This window comes from Salvia miltiorrhiza, chromosome 7 (assembly GCF_028751815.1).
Source record: "Salvia miltiorrhiza cultivar Shanhuang (shh) chromosome 7, IMPLAD_Smil_shh, whole genome shotgun sequence".
NCBI classification, from domain to species: Eukaryota; Viridiplantae; Streptophyta; class Magnoliopsida; order Lamiales; family Lamiaceae; genus Salvia; species Salvia miltiorrhiza.
Window position 1 is genome coordinate 5,307,067 of NC_080393.1, and position 7,600 is coordinate 5,314,666.

At 38.9% G+C, this 7,600-nt stretch overlaps 2 protein-coding genes across 5 annotated transcripts; one reads left to right on the plus strand and one right to left on the minus strand.

The window, feature by feature from the left end:
* LOC130991838 (uncharacterized) lies at nucleotides 1–2,726 on the minus strand. The gene is made up of 3 exons (XM_057916251.1): nucleotides 1,967–2,726; nucleotides 1,442–1,847; nucleotides 1–1,008 (listed from the first exon to the last, which is right to left on the minus strand). The coding sequence occupies exons 1-3, from the start codon at nucleotides 2,333–2,335 to the stop codon at nucleotides 362–364; spliced, it is 1,422 nt and encodes a 473-aa protein (XP_057772234.1). The 5' UTR covers nucleotides 2,336–2,726; the 3' UTR covers nucleotides 1–361.
* A 1,274-nt stretch (nucleotides 2,727–4,000) lies between these two features.
* On the plus strand, nucleotides 4,001–7,241 carry LOC130991861 (uncharacterized). Of its 4 annotated transcripts, none has more exons than XM_057916279.1 (7): nucleotides 4,001–4,652; nucleotides 5,413–5,585; nucleotides 5,687–5,768; nucleotides 5,839–6,078; nucleotides 6,240–6,412; nucleotides 6,501–6,611; nucleotides 6,898–7,241. In XM_057916279.1, exons 1-6 carry the CDS (start codon nucleotides 4,269–4,271, stop codon nucleotides 6,586–6,588), a joined length of 1,140 nt encoding a protein of 379 aa, XP_057772262.1. In that variant the 5' UTR covers nucleotides 4,001–4,268; the 3' UTR covers nucleotides 6,589–6,611; nucleotides 6,898–7,241. The 4 variants fall into 4 exon arrangements, with proteins under 4 accessions (XP_057772262.1, XP_057772261.1, XP_057772260.1 ...); XM_057916278.1 differs by having other exon boundaries at nucleotides 6,988–7,241; XM_057916277.1 differs by lacking the exon at nucleotides 6,898–7,241 and having other exon boundaries at nucleotides 6,501–6,849.
* Nucleotides 7,242–7,600: the final 359 nt, after the last annotated feature.

Below are 7,600 nucleotides of genomic sequence, written 5' to 3' on the forward strand. Positions count from 1 at the left end.
TTAATTCTTAATAATTAACCGTAAAAGAGGTATTGAAGAAATTTATCTATACACTCAAAAGGGAACAAGATTTACAAAACAATCAAAACATAACTAATTGGATGAAATCAAATCCCTCTCCAAAAACCTCCCAATCAATCAATCAATCATTCACCATTTTCTGCGCTTCAATCTTTGATCGAGATTCCCAAATCAAAACTTCAAATCATCGAACACCCAAAAAATACAAAAAGCAAAAACAAAACAACATAGTAGTATTCAAAAAAATAAATAAAACCACCACCATTATTTGATTGAAGACTAAAAATATAGTTCCCTCTAAGACACATAAACCAATATTCCTCTTCTCACAATCACTCCTTCAAAAGATGGACGATTTGTCCGGCGAAGAATCCGGCGACGTCGACCGCCGCTTCTTGCCGTCGGCCGGCTTCCCGCAGATGCATTGGCACTCGTATCCAAATATATTCCCAAAGCACGAAAACGACCCATCCTTTTCCTTATCGGCCTTACCAGACCTCGTCGACGACTTGTAGCTGCTCGAGGAGAAATCGCCGGCGCCGCCGTTGTCGTAGAGAGGCGGCAGCTCCATTCGCCACCGCTCCAGCTTGGACCTCAACCCCTCGACGCTCTCGTCCATGCTCCACCCGTCCAAGACGGAGCTCTCCTTGTCGTCGAGCGGGTAACGTCTCTCCGCCATCACCGCCGCCACCTCCGACGGCGAGGGCCCCACCTCCGAGTCCGACCACGCCTGATTTCCCTTCTTCATCGCGCCGATCACGTACTGCTGCTGCGGCGCCGCGGGATCCTTGTCGCCGCCGTTGGGTTTTTGAGGTTTTGCGGCGGTTGAGGCCTGTGGCTTGTCGGCGGCGGCGGCGTCGTTGGCGTCGTAGATTTTCGCGAGCTGTTTGACGTCCACGAGCTTTGCTGAGGGAGATTCCGCCTTCTTCAGAAATCCGGCATCTTTGCTGCTCGTCATCGAATCGCTCACTACTGAACTTGCCTTCCCTATTTTTTTAAAAAAATAAAATAAAATTCAAATAAATTAAAAATTCATGTATTGCACGATTAATTTTAAAAATTATGTGTAATTCAAAAAATAACCTTTAATTTGTATATTTACAGGCCAATTAATAACCTATAACTTATCAATATTAATTTTGATTTTATTAAGTATATATTAATTCCCTTAAGTCCGAACGGACCGATTGAAAATTGAATTTTTAATTCTCTATAAAATATAATGAAGCCGAACAAAAACTTAATCGATCGACTACTTGATCATGCTCGATTTTTGGAATTTGCTCACCCATTAATACTACCAATTAAAATTAACCTAAAAAAAATACTACCAATTAAAATGCCTTATTTATGGAACTTACTAGAGTTGTTGGTTGTTTAAAGCATGCACATAAAAAAAAAAAAAAAAAAGTGGCGTTACCTCTCTTGGACATTGGTCTAGTTCGCTCATGATCTCTGAGCTCTGCACCACAAATGACGGAACTGGCCTTGCCCACCTTCTTGATACTCTCAACTGGAACCATGCATTCCGTGATGCTCAAAATGGAGCTCTCTTTAGCTTCAATCTTGCCCTTCACAATGATCATGGAGCTGCTCGGGGAGAAGTTGCCGAACCCCGTGGCCTCGCTGCGCTCGCTTCTTATCCTGCGCAGCATCGGCCCGTTGCCGTAATATTCCGGAATCGTGTCCGGATCCTCCATTAGGTCGTGGTACCCCACGGCCGACATCGCCGGCTGGGTGTATAACGGCATGCTTCTCATCGAGCTGTCCAGCAACGCCACGCCGATGTTCAAGATGCCTTGTGGCCGACCCGACGGCCGGCGTATCTGAGTACCATTCATCGGATTAGTATCAAATAAAAATTAAAATTATCAAATTATTGGTAACCAAAATTAAAATTATAAATATGGTATCGAGCACGTGTACGATCGGATCGGATCTTGACCTGAAGAGCAACAAAGCGCATGCCAATGTAAGGCTGGCCGTTGTGCGAGCGGCTGGTCTGAGGGATGAGGTTTCCGACGAGGCAGCGCACGGTGCCGACGAGCACGTCGCGGAACCAGTTGTTGGAGTAGATCTCGATCATGACGGCGGAGGTGTCCTGCTTGAGGAAATCCTCCTCCACCCTGAACACGAACTTCTCGTTCCACGTGGGGTTGTTCCGCCCCTCGTCGTCCACGCGCGACGTCAGCTTCCGCTTCGGGTTCATCCACGCCATCGCGTACGTCTTCATCGACTTCGACACCAGCTGCAGATCCTGCGCCGAGATGATGTTGATCTCCAGCAGCTGGTGTGTCTTCGACGGCGGCGCCATTCTTTAATTATTAGTATTTTTTATTTAATTTTTTTCCCCCTTTTTGGTGGGAGGAAGTTTTTCTCTTCTTCTTTTTTACATGCAACGGTGGGAGGAAAAAAATGACGGACGCGGTGGTGGTGGACCCACCGTCGCCCGGAAAAGGGTCGACGAGGGGTTGTGGAGCGAGAGGAGGAGGAGGAGGAGATTTGAATTGGATTGATCGCGAGAACGTGAATGCAATGGGGGTGGGGAGGGGAGATAAGGAAAGAAATGGGGATTAGGTTTCCTCCATTTTTACTAATTTAGGTGATTCTTGAATGAGTGGATGTGGGATGTTTGATTGGGAAGCGCTCGTTTTTGTTTCGACGTAAATTTTTAGGGTAACTATTGGTGGTATATGTTTTGAAATGTTAATAGAATTGAACGCCTCATTTTTAGCTTGTATTCATGCATATATGTATTCGGTTTTACAGCTGATGTGTGGCGTAATTCCATTCATACTAAAGGAGAATTAATTTGATTATCAAATATCATATATTACTCATCAAATGACATTGTAGGTAGAAAAATCAAAACAAGTAATTGGACATTCTTCAAAATATTTGTATTTTAAACAATGCTTTTTTAACATCAATTTTAACTTACATATTAACATTTTAAACTATAATAAACAAATTATATAAGATCAATTTTACAGGAACATATAATCAAAATTTATAAGAATATATATTTGATGATGATCATGATCATCATCAGAGTATTATTACATGAAAGTTAGAGTATAATAGAAAATTGTACAACATAACTCTTACAAAAATTTAAGACAAAAAAATTATACTCTTTTAATTTTTGAATTCATCATACAAAAATTTAAGACTCAAAAATCAAATTTAAGACTTAATTAGAAGAGTATTCTTTAAACAAAGTGAGTGAGAATAATTTAGAAACATCATGTGGATGCTTCAGATATGCCAATTAATATAAACAAAAATGACACTTATTATAAAGAAAAACAATATTTATTCTTTATGTTCAAATTTAAACTTTTAATTAAAAACTATTAATGACATTTAAGAAAATTATAAATATCATATATGTCGACGTCACGCCGATTTCCTCGTATTAGTCCACCTCACTTAAAAGAGGGTCTCCTTTATGTTCGAATTTTCTGAAAAGGAAGCCCGTAGATCATTTGAAAAACATTAATAATAGTATATTATTTATTTATTGTTTTCTATAAATTTTGTGAGACTGTCATTTATGGTACATTATTTATAATATTTCCATTAACGTTGGAAATTTGACCGAATGACCGTCCGTAGATATTCCAGCAACTTTCATCAAAGGACTAGCATCCGTCCATTTTGACCCTTTTTTTTTCCCACTTCGCACTTGAAAATATTAATTGGCACACAATTAAAAACAACTCAAAATTGGATATTTAAGTTGTAATTTCATTTAGTAATTAATAAAAAATTCACAATTACTATACTAATTATGGACTCTTAAGTTACTATTAATTGTCTCAAACAATAGGCGCAAAAACCACAAAAACAAAGACAAAAAAAAAAAGTCATACCAATTTAATAATCACCGGTGAAATTCCAATACATAGACCTTAATTAATCACAAATTCATCTGATTTGGATTTTTTAACTTTATCTTTTTGGGTGGGTAATTCTATTTTTTTTTCTTTCTTAAAATAGCAAAAACGGTATATATATAAAATGAATAATAAATAAAATAAAATTAACATTAGATGGATTGATTGGTTCCGGAAAAAGAAAGCTGCAGTTGCATTGACCGCTCTTAATTGGACCTTATCTTCGTCACATGCCAACTTCCATTTCTCATCACACTTCACAACTTTCAACACTTTGCATATAAAACAATTCATCATCACCACCGCTTCTCATATTTCATCATCAATTTCTCCATTAGTTAGAGAAGTATGGCTGAATCCGCGCAGCAAAGCCATGAAGAATCGATGCTGCTGCGCACGGAGCCGTCCTTCTGTATATACACAGACGATGAATTCGGCGAGCAAGTCGGAAATGTGGAGGTGATGAGAGAAAAGATAGAGAGAGCTGCTACAATTGGGGAAAACGGTGAAACTGAGTTCAGTTTTGGGGAAAATGGGATGAGAGTGATTGAGGAAGCTGAAGACGAAGACGAAGACGAGAAAGAAGAAGAAGAGAAGACGCCGAGGAGATTCAGAGATCTGAAGATTGAAACTGGAGGCGATCGAATTAGCCCTCCGATTTTTCAAGCGGAAGGGGGAGGTGGCGATGCGGCCGCTCTCAACAAGTGGAGAAGTCATGCTGCATATTTGGAGGTTAATTTTCTACTACTTCATTTTTAATTTTAATTTTCATTTTTATTTGTTGCTGTATTTATTGAGTTGTCATAACTCGTCGTATGGCAAATTTGAGGAGGGCCCAGTTTGTCTGCTGAAAATCCCTTCATTATTGAAGTCAAGGATTAGTCATGCAGGAATATATATATACATACAGTATTTAGAAATACTATGATTTAGGTCCACTTCAAATAAAAAATGATATAGGAATATATTTATATTTAAGAATACGTAGAAATATAATATAGGAATATAAACATATATATACACACAATTTCTAGGTAATTGAGTGATTGTGTTCGTGGGAAATAGGCCATTTGGGCTTTTGGTGTGATTTGAATATCTTGGTTGTGCATAGGGGCGGACGTAGAAAAATTCCGGTGTGTGCTAACATTTCGAGTTTGAGACTTTGAAGATAATTTTATTATCATATGATTTGGTGATATAGGCTATTGTATAATGTTCACACAAAATACCGACAATTTCATAATTTCAAAACATTTTTTTTAAGAAAATTCTTTCGTTTGGTGTCTTGGCTCCTCTTGGGTCCGCCTGTGGACTGCTTCATGTTTAGACATCAAATATATACTAGTATATGATAATTTGAAGAAAATTTTACTACCATGGGGAGGAAGAGACCTGGTGCAAATTTCTTGCTGAATGTTGAGTTGCAGAGCTTTGGCATAAACACTTTTTGCCCATAGATTATGCTGAAATGTTGAATTGAACTTCATGACAGTCCACTGGAGATCTTTATGGTGCTGAGGAATACTATTTTCGAGCTACAGAGGCCGATCCTAAAGATGGTGAACTGCTGTCTCAATACGCCAAGCTGGTATGGCAGCTCCACGGTGACCAAGCTAAAGCCTCGCGTTATTTCCAAAAGGCTGTTGAGGCTGCTCCTGTGAATAGGCGAGTTTTCGTTTCTTTTGCTGTCTCATATTGTTGTGAAAAAACCAGCATTGGTGAATGAATTCAAACATGAGTTGAAGGCTTTGGTTTCGTCTTTACAGTGATGTCCTTGCTGCATATGCAAGTTTTTTGTGGGATGTAGACGAAAGCGAGGAGGGAGAGCATCTGTCCGATGACGCTCAGGTTGTTGTCATTTGTATTTGTTTGAAGTTTAGATAAATTTTGAGAGCTTAAACTCATGATGTATGATCAGAAATGGCAGGTTGATGAGAATCCTGCTATGGTGGATTCATTTGGAGGAGATTATACAGAAGAAATGAGGCCGTCTAGCCCTACGTTACATCTCGCCATGGGGCTTGGACTCGATGCCTCTGGTTTTAGGAGTTTCGACAATGATGAAAGTACTAATGTTGAAGAATACTATAAGAGGATGGTTGAGGAAAATCCTCGTAACGTTAGCTTTCTAAGAGATTATGCTCTTTTCTTGCATCAGGTAAAATGGATCATTGTTGTGATATGCTAATATTTTGTTTCATAGTTCATTGAGACAAGAACATAGGCAGAGCAAATAACTTGTGTGTTCTTGCAAGCACGAGGAAGTTGTTTTTCTTCTGCGTATGTAGTTTGATTCGTTTAATTTGCTCTAATGATCAGAAAAAGGGAGATCTAGAAGGAGCCGAAGAATATTATTCACGAGGAATACTAGAGGAACCTCGTGATGGGCAGATGCTCTATCTGTATGCTGGTATAGTGTGGCAGCTTCATCATGACAAAGATAGAGCTGCGGCCTATTTTGAACGGGCGGTTGAAGCATCTCCAATGGATAGGTAAACAATCAATTCATATGAATCGATTTTCTGTTGCTTCTAAGTGTAGTTGTCTATGTTAAGAACGCTGTGTTTGTTTTGGTTTCAGCAACGTGCTGGCTGCATACGCTAAATTTCTATGGGAAACGGAAGGCGAAGAAGCTGCCATAGACGAAGCTCAGAGGAGCAGCAACTGACTGGTGGTGTACATATATCAAATGTGAGCAAGATTCTTTGAGGTTGTTGAATACTTGATTATTAACAATTCAAGAATGCATTTAGTAGTATCCTGGTGTCCAGATTGTTTGGTATCTGTTTTAAGTATGATTCTTATAGAAAAATAAGTAGAAAAAGTAGGACAGTAGCTTAATAACTCTGCTATCTTGAGATAGCTACATAATAGATTATTTATTATTATACCATATATAGATAAGCCTAAGACAGGCTATTGTTGGTGTGAATCTATCACGCATTCACTTTGACAGCTTCCTTCTTCACAAACACAGTAGCTTTTGGCATTGCTTCCATGACTCTCACAGATTCCTCCTTCACCGCCTTTTGCATTACTTCAACTGCTGCATTTCCTCGAATCGCAGATTTTTCCTTCTTCACCGCTACAGCTACAGGCTGCGCGATGCAGGTATGAGCAGGGGCCCTCCTTACCGGGCTCGAGCACAAGTACACGTCGTCGACTCCGGCACATCCACTGCAGCAGTTTCTCGTATCCATTTTCTTGAATTTTAGCTCTCTTGAATTATGCAAGGGGGTTTTGAATTGATGTTTGATCCTTGGAGGAAGATGGGGTTTATAAATATATATAGTGAAGATTAGACTTTTGGAGTCTTTCTCACGTTGAAATGCTTCCTTCAATACTAGAGAACTAGAACGTCATGATCATGCATGGTAATTAAATTTTGAATTAGAAGGTCGCTTGCCGTTTCTAATAACATTAAGTGGCAATGGTGAATAATGCTCATTTTGCTTAGCTAAAATATAAATAGGAGCCACAAGTTCAAAAATATATATTCAAGCCACTTTTTTGTGTAAATAAACTATTTTATCACAATGAAATCAAAATAAAAATAAAAAGTTAATGTTCAAGTAAAAATCAAAGGTTCGTACGATCATGAAAATTGAATGATTAAAATGTGACCGTGAAAATTCTTGCGAGAGTTAGGGTCATACAATTGTGCAAACTCGTTCAATTCG